Genomic DNA, 22617 nt, shown 5'->3' on the forward strand with positions numbered 1-22617 from the left:
GTCAAACCTGTTAAAGAAGTTGTTCATTTGGTTTGCTCTCTTCACGTCTCTCTCAATGGTGGTACCCCGCTTCGAGCTGCAGCCAGTGATGATCTTCATCCCATCCCACACTTCCTTCATGCTGTTATTCTGCAACTTCTGCTCCAGCTTTCTCCTGTACTGCTCCTTCGCCGCCCTGAGCTGGACTCGGAGTTCCTTTTGCACGCGCTTGAGCTCATGTTGATCACCGTTTTTAAAAGCCCTTTTCTTCTGGTTCAAAAGGCCCTTGATGTCACTTGTAATCCATGGCTTGTTGTTAGCATAGCAGCGTACAGTTCTTACTGGAACTACAATGTCCATACAGAAGTTGATGTAGTCAGTAGTGCAGTCAACAACTTCCTCAATGTTCTCATTATGAGATCCCTGCAGGATATCCCAGTCTGTAGTTCCAAAAAGTTCTCTCAGAGTATTCTCAGCCTCCGGGGTCCACTTCCTGAATGATCGTGTGGTTACAGGTAGGACTCTCACTTTTGGTTTATAGTGAGGCTGAAGCAGAACCAGGTTATGATCTGCTTTCCCAAGCGAAGGCAGCGGGGTGGCGCTGTATGCGTCTTTAACGTTTGCATACAGTAAATCAATAGTCTTATTTCCCCGGGTGTTACAGTCTGCATACTGGGAGAATGCAGGTAATGTTTTGTCCAGCGTCACATGGTTAAAGTCTCCAGCGATTAGCACAAGCGCCTCAGGGTGCTGCGTTTGTAACTTAACAACAGCAGAATGGATGATGTCACTCGCTGACTCCTCGTCCACCCGAGGAGGGATATACACGATGACAACAATGACATGTCCAAACTCTCTGGGCAAGTAGTAGGGACGTAAACTTACGGCCAACAGTTCGATATCCCTGCAGCAAGTGGAGATTTTGACGTTAATGTGTCTAGAGTTACACCACCGTGTATTAACATAGAGAGCGCGTCCTCCTCCTTTGTGCTTCCCACAGGTACTTGCATCTCTGTCCGCTCTAACTGTGCTAAACCCGGGTAGCTCCACGTTGGCATCTGGGATGGTGTTATTTAGCCACGTTTCGCAAAAACACAACAAACTGCATTCTCTGTAGGTCCTGACATTTTTCACCAGCGCAGCCAGTTCGTCGATCTTATTTGAGATTGAGTTTACATTCCCCAGAATCACAGAAGGCACCGAAGGCTTGAAACGCCACTTTCTCGCAAGCCGCTTCATTTTTAGCTTAGTGCCGGCTCTGCTGCCACGATACCGCCTTCTTACCTCGTCAGGTAAATATGGAACCACACTGGCACTGGCATTTGTTCTCAGCGCTCGAAGTTGAGTACTTGAATATGCGAGTCTCGGCGTGTAAAAATCCATGCCCACGTTGTAAAAGTAAGTGTGTCCAGGGAACGAATCCACATAAAATAAAGTAATAGGAGTGATCAATAAATAAAAATAGAAAAATAAAAGTAGAAAAGTACACATACATATACAGTCATACACGGAGCTGCTGAAAAGGCTGCCACTCACGGCGGCGCCGGATGTTTTTTAAATATGGATAAATAAATATAAATAATATGGATAAGTAATAAGGATGATCACACTCACTGTTAATATGGAGCGTTTTCTGTGGTTGTACGGTTAATAGTGCATCACTGTAATGAGATTCACCTATGATGTAAAGTTTCTACGTGTTCAGATGACGTATGTTTAATATGGAGCGTTCGTTTCTTCTTATTATTACCCATCAGGTGTTGCGTCTGTGTTATCTGTGGGTGTCCTGTTAATATCGTATCACTGTAATGTGATTCTAATATATATTTTGGTCCGTTTTCTTGTTGTTTATGTATGACGGCGGGTGTCCGCGTCCGGTTTTTTAGAAGTGCATGGATTCTGCTGTGTAGTGTGAACGTTGATTTCAGATGCGCGTTGTAGGTGAATGCTCCTATCGTAGTATCTGCCGTTTTCCGTAACACAATTCGCTTTTCATAATATCTCGGGCTTGATGTGTGACCCTTTGTGGACTCCGTAGTCTGTCACGTTTTACTGTGGTGCAGGGGGGTGACTACTTTTTGTCCGTACAATCTAGGGCTTGATTTGTGAACCTTTGTGGACTCCGTAGTATGTCCCGTTTCACTGTTAGGCGGGGATAATGTGATTCAAATATGTTGTTTTGTCCGTATTTGTGGGTTTTCTGTATGATGTCGAGTGTTTGGTTGCGGTCGCTGTTTCGTTTTTGAGCCGTAATCTCGGTCTCGATGGGTGACCCTGTGTGGAGTCCGTAGTCTGTCCCGTTTCACTTTCGGGCGTGTGTCTGACTCCTCTTTTTTGTGTGCTATAGGCTTTGTGTGGCGTATGCGTGTGACTCCTCTGTGTTGTGTACTATGGGCGCGTTGCCTCATTTCTTATTTCTGTTAGTGGAGGGGTGCTTTGTGTCTCATTTCCTATTTATGTTAGTGTGTGGACTCCGTAGCCTGTCCCGTTTCACTGTGGGGCGTGGGTCTGAATCCTCTTTTTTGTGTGCTATGGGCTTCGTGTGGCACCCGCGTCTGACTCGTTTTTTTTGTGTGCTAATTTCTTAGGCGCGTTGCCTCATTTCTTACACTCTGGGGCGTGGGTCTGAATCCTCTTTTTTGTGTGCTATGAGCTTTGTGTGGAGCCTGCGTCTGTATGGGCTTTGTGTGGCGCCTGCGTCTAACTCCTTTTTTTTTGTGTGTGTGCTATGGGCGCGTTGCCTCATTTCTGTTAGTGGGCGCACCATATCTCGTGCGATTTCCGTTGGTTGGAGGGAGGCTTTGTGTGGCGCCTGCGCACTATGTTTTTTGCATCCACGGGCATGTCCCTGCGTCCATATCCGGTTTACCATTCTCGTTTAGTAATATGGATAGCCGCTCACTACTTAAAACAGTTAATGCGTGAAGGCCCTGTGATCAAACCCATAATCTCGACTTGGAGATAGCAGTTCATACCTCTGCACCAGCCAAACAGACATATACATATGTATATGTGTGTGTGTGTGTGTCATAGACCTATCCCATTTTCTTTCACTTTGGTTAAATTCTAGAACAAAAGCGCACTTGTTTTGTTATATCTGTATCTTATGTGAAAGTGTTTATTTGATATTTGGACTTCAGCCTTCACACATTATATGCTTCACATCAGCATTTTGACAATGATTAGAACATGAACAAAATTTCTGTTTTAGTTATATGCTCAACATTTCTTGCCTCGCATTTCCTGTCATCCAACATTTACAACCGCTTTCTCAATAAACTTGTCAGTTTGTTGTTTTATTACAGAATGAAGGTTATTCCATGTGACAGATTGCCAAGAAACTGAAAATTTCATACAAATGTTTCTGTTAGTGTCTTGAGATAGTTAAGATTGTATTATCGGAAAAAGCCAACTGAGGACCTGTAAAGCATGTGTTTCTCAAACTGCAGACTCTGTTCAACTTATCTTCTTATGCAGTTGGTCATCTCAGCATTCCCCTTCTTTTTGTATCCTGTTCAAATCTACTTCGCCCTCTTCTCTCAAAATAGTAGACACCTTTTGTATCAAACTATATTACAATATTTATACAGTGTCTTGCAAAAGTATTTAATTCAAGATGCATACACATATTTCTTCAATGTGTTGTGAATATTTTGTCAAAACTATATTTCTAAAAAAGTAAAAACTTCAAAAACATAGCTTGCGTAAGTTCTCAAACCCCTTACGCTGCAAAGGGTAATTTACGCATTTCACCTCTTTTTTGACTAAATTGGATCGCCAGACAACTACAGTGCATTACATTATAATGTCGGGGTCAAAGAGACATTTTTCCTTAATTTAACCTTACTAGCAACTATAGGATGGTAAGCTTCACAGGAAAATTAATGGAAGGAATTATTAAGGAAAGATTGAGAAACACATGGCAAGAGTTCTACTGAGCAGTCAGCATGGTTTTAGAACAGGGAAACAACAAAAGGGTATGATCAAAGTGGAGTAATATGATATTACTTACTTTGACTTTCATAAAGCAATTGATAAGGTTGGGCATCAAACTAAAAGGAGTGGGAGTTCAGGGAGATGTTTGTAGATGGGTGCAATATTGGCTCAGACACAGGAAGCAGAGGGTTGTGGTGCGCGGAACCTTATTAGAATTGACTGATGTTAAGTGCTATGGCCACAGCTATTTTTAATATATATAAATTATTTGAATAGGACTATATGTAACAAGGTGGTTTATTTTGCAGATGATACCGAGATAGGTGAATTGGCAAATACTCTGGAATCCATTGAATCATTACAGAGGGACTTTGACTGCATACAGGCTTGCTCAGATTTGTGGCAGATGAAATTTGATGTCAGTAAATTTAAAGTATTACATGTAGGAAGTAAAAATGTCAGGGTTGAATATATAATGGGAGGTCTGAAAGCCGAAAGTACACCTTATGAGAAGGATTTAGATGTTGTAGTGGACTCTTACCAACTTCCAAACAGTGTTCAGAAGCCATTAACACTAGAATTACCAAAGCCTATGAAAAAAACTAATAATACGGCAGCTTTTATGGTGCAGCAGTAAGAACTGCTGACTTGTAATCAAAAGGCCACTGGTTCAATTCTGGCTGCCTCACAAATTTACTGTTTTGAGTAGTAAGCTGCTCAACTTGTTAATATTGTACAATAAAAACATACATTTGATTTGTGTCTGTAACAGCCGTTGTAAATGTTATAGTACTCCCTAAAAGTTAGCGTGTGTTTTTTTTTTTTGTTTTTTTTTCCATTTTTATTCTCTCGGTCATGATCACGATATAACCCCCCATACCTCCACCCCAGATCTGACGCTGTTAGTTTTTATTTGAAACTGGTATTAACTATAGGTGTGAGCACCCTATAGACAAGGCTGAGAGAATGTTAAGTCATGTAGCACAATGTGTAGAGTGCAAGTCCAGGGGGTTTATGCTAAAGCTTTATAATGCACTGGCGAGGCCTCATCTCAAGTAGTGTGTACAGTTTTGGTCTCCAGGCTACAAAAAGGACATAGCAGCACTGGAAAAAGTCCAGAGAAGAATAAATAGGTTGATTCCAGGACTACAGGGAATGAATTATGAAGAAAGCTTAAAAGAGCTGAGCCTTTCCAGTTTAAGCAAAAGAAGATTAAGAGGAGACATGATTTGAAGTGTTTTAAATTATGAACGGAATTAGTACATTGGATGGACACTTATTTTAAAATGAGTTCAACAAGAAAACGGGAACACAGTTGGAAACTTAAGGGTAAATTTCGCACAAATATTAGGAAATTTTTCTTTAAACAGAGAACCATGGACACTTGGACTTAGCTTCCAAGTAGTGTGGGTGCAGCGTGTATAGTTGTTTGACCACTATTTGTAAAAGTTGCATAATGTGTGGGGGTTGGGTTTTAGTATCACAACCTGGAGCTGGACAGAGAAGAACAGATACATATTGTACATACTGTATATGAGTGCCGGTAGTCAACAACAAAAAGCAGTGCTTGCTAAACATTGGGCTTTACTTCTTTTGTGAGTTTCTGAACTTTCCATTTTATGACGTGTCTTTTTTCCAGTCCAGGAACCCCGCCCCCTTTAGTCATTCGTCCACCCTGTTGATTACTTTGCTATCCGTGTGGCCTGTCAATCACTTCTGCTGCATCCTTCATTTGCATAAAGCACACTCACAGAACATTCAAGAGCAGTATCTAAGTTATCGTAATTTTAAGTATTTAAAAAAAAAAAAACATTTTTGAGGTGTTCAGGTATTTAGTTTTTCTGTTGAGTTAGCACTAAATATTAACATATTGAAATGACCTTTATTAGAGTACTAGTCATTTAGCCCGTTACAATAATGGGCGCTACAACAGTAGTGCATAAACATTAGTAGGAACAGTCTATATTAAATAGCAAGGGACTTTGACCTCATTCTTTTTGTTGGTCGTATTTTTCTTTCTTTCAGCCTTTCTTTTGTTGATGTTTACTTGCTGAGCTGACTGTTCTTCGCGGGCTGCCGCCGTGTATTGTGTGTCTTTAATTTTCTGTGACAGTAATACTGTATTGTACGGCTCTATTCAATAAGGGCGCGCACAAAAAGGCGAGTTTCAAAAGGGCGACCTCAATTGAGGGCGGCGAATAAAAACGTTCACAGATAATTTAGTTCAAATGGCTCTGGAATATGTGAAGAGCAACAAAGGTGCAGATCTTTATTTACGCGCGCCTTTATTCGCTGCGCCCAATTGAGGTCACCCTTTTGAGGCTCGCCTTTTTGTGCGCGCCCTTATTGAAGGATACCGTCTTGTACGTCTGTAATATACCTTTAATTTTCTCTGGCAGTAATACAGGCGTGCGCGCCGGTAATATGCCTTTAATCTCCTCTGACAGTAATACTGGCTTGTATGTGGCTGTAATATGCGTCACTGTATTGTGTACCTTTAATTTCCTCTCGCAGTAATACTGGTTTGTATTTCCGTAAAACGTCTCTAACTTTCTCTGACAGTAATATCACGCATCGCACCGTGCCCCGCGCATGCGCACTTCACCAGAAGACACCCACACACGGACACCTGGACACACATAGGGATTTTATATATATATATATATATATATATATATATATATATATATATATACCTGCTGCCATAGATACACCATCCTGCCAAAATTTCTGCTTTTTAACTAAACGGAAAATCGTGTTTTTGTTGGTGAGTGAGTCAACTTTATATTATATAGATCTGATAGGTTGTGATCTGCAATGAATCATGAAATTATCCTTGCAGTTTTAATAGTTACTGTTATTGTGGACCTATCAAATTCCAAATTCAACATCTGTTTGATCGCTTTCCACGAGAGAACTTCTTAACGGATTTAGATCAGGTTTTTTTCTATAATTTGCGACTTCTGTCATCGCACGTTTTGGAGCGTACCTTGCCTCCTGTTAGCTAGAGATACCTATTTCTTCGACTGACATTACCATCTACAGATTGTTACGGGGTAAAGTTTGACATGTTGGAGACAAAAATCAGAGTAACGTATGTTTTAGAGGGTAGCTGCTGATTGCCACAGCATCGGAATATATAATGTATAGAATATATAATCAGAAGAAGCCAAACTGCTACGGCAACAGCTACTCCCTGAGTATGACCGCCATCAGAGCGACCAAACCAATAAAAGGTATCCACCTACAGAGATCTGGCCAGTCCCAAGTCCGCGCACCTCAGAGAGTGCCGCCACAGAGATGCATAGTTTACGCAGCTCCTCCAACAGCAGAGGAAGATGATCATCATACCGGAGAGACAAGACATTCCATGCATCTACCTGGATGGGTTGCCTCAAATTGGGACCCAAGTGCTGCTGTGAAGCGGGTGATGTCTCAGCACCACACCAGTTCTGATCCCCACTGACTATTTGTTGTCTCTGTAGTGTATTTAACACCTATTTTTATTACATTATAGTAGTGATCTTATTTCCATTAAATTGTTACACTAATACTTCATGTAAATCCATTGAAACATATTTAAGTCCCAAAAACAAAACTTGGCATACTGTGTAAAACATTTTTTACAAAATACTTAAATATTGCTGTACTTAGACTTTTAAATTCTTTTTACTTTTCTAGGTACTTTTGGACTGGGTGAGCTACTCTTTATCTGGATATTACAGCCGGAAGCTAGACTTGGAACAGGACGTAATTGAAGGACTGTGGACATACTTGGAAGATATGCTTTATAGCAGTAAGCTGCAAAATCTCCTCTTCAAAAAAGGAAAAACGGTTACTCTTCGTTTTACATTAGCGCAGGTACAGTAGAACTAGAAAAATTTATGTTTAGTGTTAAGTTTAGTGTTAAGTTGACAAATGTGTATATTAAATCATTTTGAATCAGGTGAGTTGTTGATGGAATTTGATATTAACAAATACAAGGAATGTTTAGGGTACCTCAAGGACAGGCTAGAGAACCAAAATATTACTAAAATTTTGAAAAAATGTAATATATTTTTGTTACTTTGTATTGCATCATTGTGTGTTTAAATGTACTCAAGTGTTATGTAATGTTTTAACAAGTATATAAGCACTTAGTACCCAGATACCTAACTTTAAAAATTATTTCTTGGATGGCCTAAGACTTTCACCAATCTATACTAATAAAAGGCAAAGCCCTCACTGACTCACTCACTGACTGACTGACTCACTCATCACTAATTCTCCAACTTCCCGTGTAGGTGGAAGGCTGAAATTTGGCAGGCTGATTCCTTACAGCTTACTTACAAAAGTTAGGCAGGTTTCATTTCGAAATTCTATGCGTAATGATCATAACTGGGACCTCTTTTTTGTCCATATACTGTAATAGAGTGCACCTCCATGGCCGTGGGAGGCGGAGTTGCGTATCGCGTCATCACGCCACCCACGTAATCACGTGAACTGACTGTGAACGCAGTACGTACAAAACAAGGAAGAGCCCCAAAGAGCGCTGAACAAAACATTCATTACACAATTGAGAAGGCAGCGAAACAATAAGAAGCGAGCGAGTGACGCATACAAGCATATTCATAAGTGCAGCTACTGCGGAAACAAAGCACGGTGTAAACCGTAAGTTTAAATTAAGTTTATAGAAATGCTCCCGCTGCCGTTTGCAATACCATATTCGCGACTTACAAGTTTAATGAGAAGACACGAGGTATAAACGAGACTTTGGATCACTTTGTAACGGAGTTAAAATTGCTGTAGCAAGAAACGTTTCAGTGCCGGTTCTTAGCTAACATTAAATAAAGCCGTGGACATCGCAACATCACACAAGAGAGCGGCTCACGTGAACATATGAAGCGACTGACGCATACATACATATTCATGTGTGCAGGTACTTCGGAAACAAAGAACCATGTAAAGCTAAAGTTTAAATTAAGTTCATAGACCTACAAAAGGTTGCCATTGATTTGAGGCAAGATTGCTTTTCTCCTGTACAACTATACGTTGCATTCTCAACAGTAAGCTTGCACGGCTTCGTCATATTACAACCGGAGTGCTGAACTGACAATGTGATATACAAACAGAACAATCGTAAGAGCAGGATTAAATAAAAAGGCTGCTTCCGTTGGCAAAGCAACGAAAAAGGAAGACCTTATATGACGTTCGTTTATAAAACAGTGGAGAGGCTGTGTGAAGTCAGCTTCACAAAAAAACATATCCTTAACAAATTTTTATTGGTATATTTTCACTCAATTTAAAAAAGTTTTCTTCTTAATAAAAATTTAAAAGCAGTACTTCGCCGCTGCAAAGCACGGGGATGTATATATATAGATAGATAGATAGATATATATATATATATATATATATATATATATATATATATATATATATATATATATATATATATATATAGATATATAGATATATATATATATATATATAGATATATATATATATATATAGATATATAGATATATAGATAGATAGATAGATAGAGATATATATACATAGATATATGTGTATGTATGTAGATATGTATATATGTGTATATATATATGTAGATATGTAAATATGTATATGTATATATATGTGTCTGTATGTGTGTGTATATATATATATATATATATATATATATATATATGTATGTGTGTGTGTATATGTATATGTATATATATGTTGATATATGTATATATATGCGGATGTGTATATGTATATATATGTATATATGTAGATATGTATATATATGTATATATGTTTATGTATATATATGTTTACATAACCTCTTTAACACACTACTTCTCCGCTGCGAAGAGCGGGTATTTTGCTAGTCATATATATATTGCAGTTTGAATTCACACTAGAGACATAAACGAACAAAGTAACTTTTTTATTTCATCAGTAATTTCCTTATAAACGTCTGCTCATGTTGTGAAGCTTATTATTTAAAAGCAGTATGTAACAAAGGTGTATCTAATACATCATTTTAAAATATGCCTTTTGACAAGGGCTTTGCTCCTACAAGTTCTCTTTTTGGAGATTAACTAATAATAAAAACATTTATACGATTTAAGAACTTTCTTTAAATAGGATGTTTAAATCTATAGTGTAAAAGTAAAAAGTCGGTTTTCTATGTGTTAGTCTGTCATGGTGTTCTATTTTATATTCCTTAAAGTACTGGCTTTGAGTATGACTGTGTGTGTGAGTGAGAGTGTGGTAGGAGCAAAGTTCTGTTTGGGGTGGGGCCAGCCTTTCATTCCATGCTGCAGGGACCTGATTGCGGCATGAATGTTGGCAGTGTTGTCAGTGGTTATGGCTGAAAGTTTTTTCTCGTCAAGTTGCCATTCCTGAAGTGCAGCTCTGAGCGCAGCAGCAAGATTGTCCGCTGTATGACTCTCAGGAAAATACGTAGTTTGGAGGCATTTGGATTCAAGTTTCCAGTCAGGTGTAATAGTATGGACAGTCAGAGACATATATGGTGTCATGTTAACTGACGACCACATGTCAGTTGTTAAGGAATAACTGTCTGCCGCTGACAGCAGCACTTGAACATTGTCTCTAACTTTACTATATAAATGTGGGACGGCTGTTTGTGAGAAATATTTCCGTCCAGGCAGCTCGTACTGGGCATCTAGGACCTTTACCATGTCCGTAAAGGACTTTTTTTCCACTGTGTGGAAAGAGACCATTTCCTTCGCCAAGTATTTTGTCACTGCATCAGTACAGGTCTTCCAACAGACACTGTCCCTTTTGTACTTTGTTGCTTTCCCGACGGCCCCCATTATCATCGGCTGCGTACTGGCGGTGGACCAAGATGTTGTTGGTCCTGCATCGAGAGGCGTTGAAACTGTTGCACTGAGTGAACTCGGGTCCATCCTCGCAGCAGTGAGTGGATGGTTGTTTCGTATATGCGACCTTAGGTTTGAGGTATTTCCATCTCTCGCGGTCACCTTTTTGTTGCACAATTTGCAAATTGCCTCGTCCGTATTTACCGCCTCTCCCTTCTCGTTCAGTCGAAACCCAAAATACTGCCAAACTGCAGAAGTTGTGTTCTTTTTCGAGACCAGGTCACTTGGTGCGCGACTCGCCATCTTTCCCCACCTCTCTCTTTCTCCTCCACGCTGTCACGTGATGACAACCACGCTTATGCATTTTTAGGCATTAAATAAATTATTTTTAATATTTAATCCTTGTCTCCCATATAAGTGCATTGTTTTTATGACGGTATAACGGTATTGAAACTGATACCGTTGCTATTTTTAGATCCCGCGGGATACCATATTACCACCCAAGCCTACTTCCCAGCATAATTTTTTTGTTTTTATAGTGTGTTCTCCAATGTAAATAAGTACATGTGCAGATTTTTATTTGATTTTTCAATGTACATTTTACATTTTGTAATTATTCTGTATTTACAGGACTATTCTAAAATGTGTTATCCTCTTCAAATTTTTACTGTAATATCGTTGCTCAGTCATAGTGAATTACTTTTCTTTGTGAAATAGTCTATTCATAAAACTGTACAAGCAGAGTAATTGATTCATCCAAGTAAAATAAAAAAACTGTTAATTTGTAACTTTTTATCCATAAGATTCTACAGTTTTCATCAATGAGATGTATATACAGTGATCCCTCTCTATATCTCGCTTCGCCTTTCGCGGCTTCACTCTATCGCGGATTTTATATGTAAGCATATTTAAATATATATCGCGGATTTTTTGCTGGTTCGCGGATTTCTGAGGACAATGGGTCTTTTAATTTCTGGTACATGCTTCCTCAGTTGGTTTGCCCAGTTGATTTCATACAAGGGACGCTATTGGCAGATGGCTGAGAAGCTACCCAACTTACTCTCTCTCTCTCTCTCTCTCTCTTGCGCTGACTTTCTCTGATCCTGACGTAGGGGGTGTGAGCAGGGGGGCTGTTCGCACACCTAGACGATACGGACGCTCATCTAAAAATGCTGAAAGATTATCTTCACGTTGCTACCTTCTGTGTGCAGCTGATTCGTGAAGCGACATGCTGCACGGTGCTTCGCATACTTAAAAGCTCAAAGGGCACGTATTGATTTTTGACTTTGTTTTTCTCTGTCTTTCTCTCTCTCTCTCCCTGCTCCTGACGGAGGGGGTGTGAGCTGCCGCCTTCAACAGCTTTGTACCGGCGGTGCTTCGCATACTTAAAAGCCAAACAGCCCTATTGATTTGTTTGCTTTACTCTCTGTTTCCTTTGAAGAGGAAGATATGTTTGCATTCTTTTAATTGTGAGACAGAACTGTCATCTCTGTCTTGTCATGGAGCACAGTTTAAACTTTTGAAAAAGAGACAAATGTTTGTTTGCAGTGTTTGAATAACATTCCTGTCTCTCTACAACCTCCTGTGTTTCTGCGCAAATCTGTGACACAGCATGACAATATAAAAATAACCATATAAACATATGGTTTCTACTTTGCGGATTTTCTTATTTCGCGGGTGGCTCTGGAACGCAACCCCCGCGATGGAGGAGGGATTACTGTAATTTACAGAAATATAGGAATGAATTTAATTTTATTTATATTGTTGCTTCTATATTGGGATAAATAATAATGTATTTTTATTTATCTGCTGTATACAATAAGTATGCTAGAATATGTATTAGTTCCAGGGACTTGCTGTCGGGGGAGGCAAGCGAGGCAGAGCCTCGCCTGTCATCATGAAAAGTAAAAAAAAAAAAAATAATAATGATAACATAAAATAAATGTGTCCACTGGAATGTGCTAAAAATGTTTTCTGTATGATTCCAATAATTTTTTATAGTCTGAATTGGCGCATTTCCTGTTCAAATACAGGGGAGAAAAGCGAGGTGCAGCAGCAGCAAGCCTCAACTCAGACTGCGCTCTCCCTCATACGCTGAACTGATGCATGCAATTGGCGCGTGCCAGTTGCTGTCTCTCTGTATCTCGCCAATATACTGTTTACAGACACATTTATTATATACCTTGACTTTTCACAGTCTGGCTAATATCTTTAATGAATGTGTGTGGCATATTTAGTCTTACTGATCGGACATAAAACCGCAGCGAGAAGGCAGAAGGTGAAGCAGACTGTACCGTGTCGCACTGAAGGGGGGGGAGCATGTGAGCCCAACCAGTGCTCGTTGCTGCTGTTCTTTACGCAGAGGTGCCAGTAAGTTAGCGATATCAGAAAGTCAAATGCACAGCAGCAGTCCGTTTATTTTTATTTTTTGTTCCGACTGACTGCCAAAATGTAAAATTTAGAGTTTTAAAACTAAAGGAAAATAAGGAGGATTTTTACAAGAAAGTAACAAGAGATTTTCATAGAGAAGGATAGGTGCCTGGACTTGTAAGACCATATACAGTTTTCAGTTTTATAAAAAACTGGATCAGACTAAGAGAAAAAAAATAATCCAATATTTAAAAACTAAATTTTGACCTTAAATTTTTTTTTCTTGTTATCCTTTTGTCTGTATTAAAATTGATGAATGCATCAGAATTAAAAGCTTTTAAAAACAGCTAAATATTTCAATTACGGTCCAAAACTGAAATCCATTTTTTTTGTACACCACTTTATACTTTCATTTGTATTGAATGAGTATGAATTGTGGAATTGCAATGGCACATTTAGAGAGCTCTCTCTCTCACCACTGTAAATGCAACGTTCTTTCTTAGCCAAATATGTACCTTGCCTATGTCTGTATAAAGAATGCTGATGAGATATGAAACATAACCAGTAGTCAATGTGCATGCTTCCAACTGAATAGTGAATAAGCTACTCTTTTGGGTTTATATATTTGTAAATCTGACTCTGAAGGAGTCCATGCCTCACCAGCCATGAACCTCACCGCACATCACTGAATAGTTCAGTAACAGTAAATATTGGTAGAAATAAACACATTTCAAACTAACAATAGACATACAGTAGAACCTCTGGTCATGAATGTTTTCCGAACACGTACAAATCGGGTTACGATCAAAAAGTTTGCCAAAATTTTGCATCTGTTCACGACCACACGCTCTGGTGGCAAACAAAAAACACTGGCGGCCAGTTTCCCCACGCACGTTCGTACGCGCCAATGATTTCCCATTCTCTGTTTCCCATTTTCTTTTGTTTGCGTATACAGGGCCTAACAAAGCAGATGATGTTGCAAAAGGAGTTACAGTGTTTACCAAGCAGAGGCCTCAAGTGCTGGAAGAGGTGGAAAAACTGTTGCTAGTGTTGTTGAACAAGAAGCAACTTGCAGGGGATAGCGTAAGCGAGGCGATTATGTGCGAGAAAGCCAGGAAGATTCATGGCGATTTGCTGAAAAAAAAAAAAAAAAAAATCCTTCTTCGAGTGGCGAAGGTGAAGAATTTAAAGCCAGTAGAGGATGGTTTGAAAAGTTTTGCAAGAGAAGTGGCATTTAATTTTTTTTCCCTGTGCTTAAAACTCATAAAGTGTTTACAGCGAGTGGTTCGTAAGGGTCTAGCGCGAACTCTTACAATGTTAGTTTTTTCTGTTGTTCAATGTTTTTTCATTTAGTTTACTATTACACTGTGCATTCTATGGTATAATTAACTATTTTTTGTGCTTAAAAAATATATATATTTACATATAGTTCGTACGATCTGGAACAGATTAATTGTATTTACATACAATTTGATGGGGAAATTATGTTCGGGCTGTGTCCAGAGTTTTGGAGTGAATTACGGTCATGACCAGAGGTACCACTGTAACTATACAGTTAGACATTTGATGCTGTAGTGCAGACAAAATAAGTGTAAAAAGTGAAGTATCATAGCATTAAATCCTTTATCAAATGCATCATTCTCAATTGATTCAAAATTGTGATCAGAATCGCACTGGAGTTTTGTGCATAATGATATGTAAAGAACTCTGCTAAGTAAAACCATTTTTAGGTTACACATTACACAACACAGTTTACACACGTAGTTAAATCTTATACATCCCTACTAAACACACATGGATGTTAATTTGCCTTTGAGTGATCTGCCTCTTTATATAAAAATGAAAGTGATTTTAAAAGTTTTCATTTTGTGTGATACAAGACAAGGTATGGATGAAGCCCACATCACCCGGGCCATTTCCCTCTGTAAGAAAGTTGTCACTTGTTTTGTTTTGTCAGTTGTTACATGTTTTGTTATTTGCACAAAGTCGTAGATGTTTGTACAGGACTACACACCGGAGGAAGCACTTTGGTAAAGAAGGAACTCTCTACTTCAATGGAAACCCACTTTTTAAAGAGCAAGTCGGCATTTTGTTATTTTTGCTCTGTATCTTTTCTGTTTACATTTTCTTAATTGCACAGCCGTGAGTCTTTTGTTATGCAGGAAAAGAACATTGTTTTATTCAAGGAACATTATTACTTAATATATGCTGATAGTTTATTTTTGAGCCATTTTTTATGTACATCTAAAGCTGTATGTTAATAAAAGTGCCTGTGTGACATTTGAGACATGTGGCTTTGACTCAGAGCTGTGTTTTTGTTATTACTTTATGGTAAGAAAAAATATTGTGATATATATTGTATATCGGCATTCAGCTAAAAAAATATTGAGATGATTTTTGGTCCATATCTCCTGAAGTGACTTCAGCTGCAGGTGGAAGCTCCTGTCACACCCTACACAACAGTGTTTGATCTTATTCAGGAAAAGATCCCAGTCACCCCACGGCAGAAAGACTTTCCGAGACTTAGGTCATAAAGCTTATGAAACCATTTCTGGACAAAGGTAGAACTATAACAACAGTTGCATGCAGCTAATGCATAAAGTAATGTACACATGTACTTTGTGAGCATGCCTGTATCGATCAAACAGAGGAAGCTCTGCATTGTATTTGTGACTTTACGCTGTAGGAAAATAAGTAAATTAATGAAGGTAAATAACATTCGATCTGGCTTTTGTATATGTAACATATAAAAGTCACAAAACATAATCACAAACAGTACTTTGCACAATACATTGGCAAGCTCTGTAAGCCGTGCTTTTTCTTGAATAACACGTGTGGCGCAGACTGACTGGCAGGATGACGCTTGCCCTGTGGCTACATCCAAATGGTACCATCTTTCACCTTTACGCCTGATGCAGCTGACTTGTTCTTATATGTGAGTGGACATTTATTGCGGGGAGGGCTTCTGTTCTCTTTCTCCGATGTAGAATCCTCATCTGAGTTCACTTCTGTTATAGCACGTCTTTATTTGAAAACAGCAGTGTCAGATCGAGGCGAGCATGAAAGTGACTGAGAGAATAAAACTGAATTAAAAAAAAAAAAAAAAGCTAACGTTTACAAGCACCATAAATTTACACCAGCTGTTAAAGACTCAAATGTATGTTTTTGTTGTACAATAGTAACAATAAGAGCAGCTTCTACTCAAAATAATTCTGGAGGGCTGTCTTGATTATGAGTCAGCAGTTCTTACCGCAGTGCCACTCAAGAGGTTGTTTCCGTGTAGAACCCTAATCCGATTTCTTTTTCTTCGGTTATATTATTGAATAAAAGCACACTTGTTTTGTTATACGTATAACTTTTATGAAAGTGTTTATTTGATATTTGGACTTCAGTCTTCATGCATTATACACTCCATGTCAAACTTTTATCATTAGAAACTTTTCATGTTATAGTACTATTTTAAGTGTTTGTTCAACATTTCTTGCGTTTCTCGCATTTCCTGTCATCCGATTGTTGTAGACTCTGAACAAACATAAAATGTATGTGTTCCAAATAACGATATATTATTTACCCTATGCAACTCACAGGAACTCACATGCAGATAAAGATGACTTGATCTTGGAGAACTTTTTGCCGGCAGTCGAGCGGACTGGATACCAGGCTGCTTGCTGCTCGTGCTGATCGACACATTTATAAAACAAAAGACGCTGATGGAGAGGTGCGAAGGGATTTAATGTGGGCCAGGATTATGAGTTTTTTCATAGGCTTCAGGAATTCTACTGTTAATGACCACATTTTGAAAGTGCGTATGGGTTACTTTTGGCTCAGGGTGATTTTTGTTTTGTAACAATGTAATTGTGCAATAATTCTCTTTTAAAAATATGTCTGATTTATTGTTACTGTATTGCAAATTTATCCTTCAAAGTTAAATCTCTGTGTGTTGATATACATTTTAAATTAACCACAATTGTTTGTTTTTACTTTGCTATTCCAATGAGAATTATGTTTTAATATTCATTTTTCTTGTTTTCTCTTTTTCTCCTAGGCAATAAATGAAAGTCTGTCTGTTTGTGCATCCTCTTCAGCTCCTTTGTACATATCCAATGTTTTGAGCTGCTGCAAGAATATACTCTCCTCTCCTGTGCTATCTATTGTGTATACTGCAAAGATTCAACTAATGGTAGATCTTCTAAGTAAACTTACTATTTTGGCATGTTCTGATTTGAAACATCAACATGTGGCTTTAAACGTTAATTTGTTTGAAGTCCTTTTACTCATCTTCAACAAGTTCCAGATTTTGCTGAAGCAGCAGACAAATCCAAATCGCACTTTTGGACTGGTCACTTCTCAGTTATTGCAACCTTGTTTACTATTGAGGTATCTTTTGACATCAAGAAAATGGACAACAGACGATGACACAACATTACAGCACCATCTCAGCAAAAAGATTTGTAGTGAAATTTTTGCATTGTTACAGTATGGAATTTTTTCTTTTGAGCATCTCCCATCATTCAAAAAAGAGTTTCAGCTAATACAAACCGAAGCTCCTAAAGAAAAGAATAGCACTACTTCAAAGAATTTGCTAAATCCTTTAAGTGTAATACTACAAAAAATCACAGATGACCAATTTTCTGATCAGTCACTTCATTTTTCTGTGAGAACTAGTTCTGTTCCACTGCTTTACAAAATGTCCTTGGAGTCCTTCTGTGTAAATGAAGAAAACCATATTTTATTATTTCATATTCTTGCTAGATTCATTCTAAGCATGGGGCTCTCACATGGTAGTACAAAGACGCTTAGTGGTGTAGAGTGGAGTCAAGCTCTTCTAGCCCTAGAGAGCCTATTAAATTCAGCATTGACCTGTGATATTTACAATGTAGCTGTGGACAGGCTGCAGCATAAAGAAACACAATTCCACTTTTATACAGAGATAGCACAGCAACTGCTCAAACATCCACAACCCGATTGTCCAGCGTGGTACAGGTGTCTAAAAACATTTGTTTTACTCAATCATTTAATTGTCGAGCCTAGTCTAAATGAACTTTTATATTCAGGATGGATCAGTGTTGATTGTATAGATGGTCAAGTGAAAAATGCCCAAGATGATCTGCTTTGCACTCTGTTCCAGACATATGCCAAACTGCGGCAGTTGACAAACATTTTTGAAGTGGTCATTTTATTAATCTGCCTACCTTTACCTAATGAACCAAAGCAGCTTCTCTTCTCAGATTTTTTTTTAAAGAAACTTTGTGAATGTATTTTTGAGCTACCTACAAATCAGGTCCTAGATATCTGTAACTTAATGCTCCAAAAATGTAAGATCTCTCTTATTCCTCATTTGGAAGGAAACAAGAGCATAGCTTTGAAATTATTCTTGATTAGCTCCATGTTGCATTCTGTATTGTTCAGTATGAAAAGCCTTGACAATACAACTCCACTTCCACTAGTTCAACGAACTAATGATCTCCTGAGAAGAATGTTTGATGATAGTATTAGACCTTTGATGTTACTTTTACAAACAAATAATGTGTCTAAAAAAAAATGGTTTAAGAAAGTTTATGAAGCCATGCTGCTTTTATTGTACACACGGACAGAGATTATTACAGTATTCCAGATGCACTGTGTAAAGTTTGCATCCCTATTTGACCCCTATGAAAAATCCAAAGAGTCTGCCAACGTGTCTTGCAATTTTTTTTCTGATATGCCAACAGAGACTTCTTTATGCCTCTTCAGAGCTGCACAACATTGTGGACCAATGATCCAACTGTTGTTAGAACTTTTAACTATTCACAAAATTAAGCAAAATCTTTTACATGTGGAAACTAGAAATAATAGTGAAATCCTGCTGAAAACACAGGAAGCAGTTACTTTTGTAGTCAAATCTGGAGGCAGCAGTTTAAAACTGAAGAATAATAATGAACTATGGAAGAATAATAATGAACTATGGTGTAGGCAGATCAGCAATGTGGATGCTAATACTTTTCCTGCTGCTCACTGGTTATTGGTAGTCTCCAACTTGTCATTGATTTCTCCATTTCTTTCCAGAGAAGATCTAATTGATACAGCTGATGTTTTGTTAAATACTGTACTGTTTAATGATCCTTCAATTGATACTCAGTATGGAGATTTAGATCTTTCAGTTCCTTTAATTTCTAAGCAATTTCTTGCAAGTGGGCAGCTCATTGAAATGCCAGCACTACATTCAGCATTCATCGGTTGCCTCATTAAGAGATTTCATAGTTTACTTGGAGTAAAGACAAACCCAGTGCTTCAATGTTTAACTGATAAAGAACTAAAATGGTCCACGTTCCAGAAATACATTAAAGATGATACAGGGATGACAGGCGAAATAGAGGAACTCTGGAAAACACTGGAGATGGCAGCTCAGGAGATACAGAGATTATTTGGTACTGGTTTCAGGTTAACTCTACCAGATAAACATCTTGCCACATTTGTGCACTTACTACAGATGACTGCATCCATAAATCCTGACGGGATGACTTCTGCAGATCATAGCCGTTGTTTTCTCATCCTTCTGTTTATTGTTCTAAGTGTTGAGCCCAGCTATAAAGGCATGGTTGCTGATACTATAAAAATACTAAGCAATGCCTATACATGTTTAACTTTCTTGCTGGCTGGGAGGAACATTAATTCCATTTTCCGGATAATGCATGCTAGTGATATTTTGGAAATGGTGATGACATCTGTTTTTTCACTGGTCAGTTGCAGCTTTTTTGCTAGTGATGATTATATGCAAGTGTTTGATTTTTTTCATAAAGTTCAGAACTTTTTAAGTGAAATGTTAAATATAGTTATTGAACGAAAGTCGAGCATTCAAATGAACATGGAAAAAATTGCTGCATTTCTATTAAACTGTGAAACAGCATCAAAATTGACCTCTGGTGAACATCTGGATAATCTGAAGCCGGCTGCTTCACGGTTTCTTTTGATTATACTGACAACTGTCTCCCAAGTAGTAAATTCACACTTCTCTCTCTTGAATAAAAACTCTCCAATAGCTGAAACTTTCATTTGTCTGCATGAAAAGATTGCCCTTGTACATGCACCAGTCATTGAGTCTTTTGTGAAAATTGTGCACTGCCACAAACAAGATCAAGTTTTGGTGATTGATTCAGTGACAGGACTTATTGAAGCAGAGCGGAACTGTTTATCCCACAAAGCTACAGCAAAAAGCAGCAAACCCTTGACTACTCTTCAATATTCAAGTCTGTATGAAAGCTACAATCAACACATTTTGAAAGAGCTATGTTCTTCAGAACAGCCTTTAGAATTCATAAGATCAGCATTGAGTTTCATGAAAGCATTTTACTTAGCAAATATAGAACATAGTGAAGAAGAAATGGATGCTGTAATTATTTCATATCTACAGAATTTGAAAGAGTTGCTTTCTGGTAAGCAAATCTGGTAAGACTTTGACTTCCAGTTTAATTAAAACAAGGGGTTAACATTACATATAAAACTGGCTGAACTTTCTAAATTATATTAGGTTTATTTCTATGAAAATTCTGTTTTAAGGAGTGAAATTTTTAGAGGTTCAAGTTAGCTAGAAGGTAAAATAATTAATAGTAAATGAATAATAATTTTCAGTAGTACACTTAGATAATGGTAAGTAACTTTGATTACACTAGCCATGACCATACATTATAATTAGGGATGCACCGATACCACTTTTTTGGAAAACGAGTACGAGTACTTGCATTTCAGTACTCGCCGATACCGAGTACTTAATAAAAACATGATTTAAATTTACAGGTAACAGCTTTAGTCATATAACTTAACAAAAAAAAACAAGAAACTCTCGTCTATCCACTGGGAGGTTAGGCTAATTAGCGATACGGGGCTAACACTGCTTGTCCAAATATCCGTGGTGAAACTAAACGCAGAGGAGGCTTGCAGTAGGCTGTGGATATGTTTTTTCACGGAGTCGTGTTGTTTAGGCAGCTCCGTGTCAGTCATGTAGCGGCGGCTTGGGACATCATATCTGGGCTCCAGAACATGGAGGAGACGCAGGAATCCCACATTTTCTACCTCCGAGAGTGGCTGGTCACTCAATGCAATGTACTCGATAATTGCCTGTGTTATTTTCACAGCACGTGGATTGTCTCTGGACATTTTCTCTCGTCTTGCAAGAGTTTGCTGCAGCGTGGGTTGTGTTGGTTTAGAAGCGTGGGTAAACTCTTTGTACTCGTCGTCGTGTTGGGATTTTGGGTGCTTAATTAAGTTACTTGTGTTAAATGCGCTACCTTTTGAGCCTCCTCTGGACAATTTCGCTGAGCACAATTTGCAGTCCGTCTTTGTTTTGTCGTCTTCATTCACTTTGAAATAGTTCCACACGGCTGACATCTCTCGCCTCGCCTTCTCCCCGCTCTGAGCTGCAGCCGGGGCCTGGGGGCGGCCACTTGGCGCCTGTGATTAACCCCTTACACGCCGCTCAAACATAGACATTTCTCAGACCGTGGTATCGGTCCCCGGTATCGGGGGACTTTTAACGAGTATGAGTACTTTAGAAAATGTGGTATCGAGGCCGATACCAGATACCCGTTTCGGTATCGGTGCATCCCTAATAATTTCATAAGGATAATGAACAAAATTATTTTTTAAATGTAAATCAAATACTATATATATTACTGCACAAATATATAGGATGTAATACAAGTTTATTTTTTCTGTAATATTTGAATCTAAATCAAACACTGTAAATGTAACTTTTTACAGCACTTATAGGATGTAATGCAAGCTTATTTTCTTTGTAACTTCAGTAAGTATATGTACAATACTGTTATGCAAACGTGCAGTTTAGTTTGTTACATTTTCTGCAAGTAACAGATGATTGTTCTTTGGTTGTTGACATGCAATGTTACAAGTAAAATGTCTTCATGAAGCTGTTTATTTTGTACATTCAAAAAACTACTGATCCACTTACTTTTGGTTAATATATTACATTCCAGTTACAATAATAATGTTTTTGTGGTTATCTGGGTCATGCATATCAGCTGTTTGACAACAATGGCATCAGTGTGTTAATCTAGTTATGTCCAAGCGGAATCCCTCCTAGACCACTATGTGTATCTATACAGATATTTTTGTTAGTTGATAACTGAAGATACAGTGGGGAAATAAATTTCAAAGTAAGTATTTCAGTGATTAAGCCATCTCTGTTATGGTCATCAACAATAAACATGCAAGATCTTAATACCTATGTTGTATATTAAGCCTGTCTGATACTAAGTTAACATAACTTGATAAAATTTGAATCATCCAAAGAAGTCTGTGTGGTAAACATTATAACTTTGTCACATGTATTATTAATAAAGTAAAATTATCTTAAAACCAAAAATGTAATTCATAATGCTTATGTTTCTAGCCTGACTTGCCTTATGTCATTTAGATCTTTCAGAGTATCGGTGCAATAATTCTAACCAAATTTCAAAGTTAAAAAACAATGTAACCTTTCCACATCTTTTTTTTTCTGCCTTGTTTTACCATGCTGGTACAGCTC

General features: G+C 38.1%; 1 protein-coding gene across 2 annotated transcripts in view; it reads left to right on the forward strand.

Annotated features, from left to right (window-relative positions):
• urb2 (URB2 ribosome biogenesis homolog) overlaps positions 1–22617 on the forward strand; it is a 187102-nt gene that overhangs the window by 48285 nt on the left and 116200 nt on the right. For both annotated transcript variants that reach the window (XM_051924247.1, XM_051924246.1), the window contains exons 3-5: positions 7597–7776; positions 17143–20509; positions 22615–22617. The exon at positions 22615–22617 is cut by the window's right edge and continues 158 nt beyond it. In XM_051924247.1, coding sequence (XP_051780207.1) covers positions 7597–7776; positions 17143–20509; positions 22615–22617 — 3550 coding nt within the window. The remainder of the gene's footprint in view (positions 1–7596; positions 7777–17142; positions 20510–22614) is intronic.

This window comes from Erpetoichthys calabaricus, chromosome 3 (assembly GCF_900747795.2).
Source record: "Erpetoichthys calabaricus chromosome 3, fErpCal1.3, whole genome shotgun sequence".
NCBI lineage: Eukaryota > Metazoa > Chordata > Cladistia > Polypteriformes > Polypteridae > Erpetoichthys > Erpetoichthys calabaricus.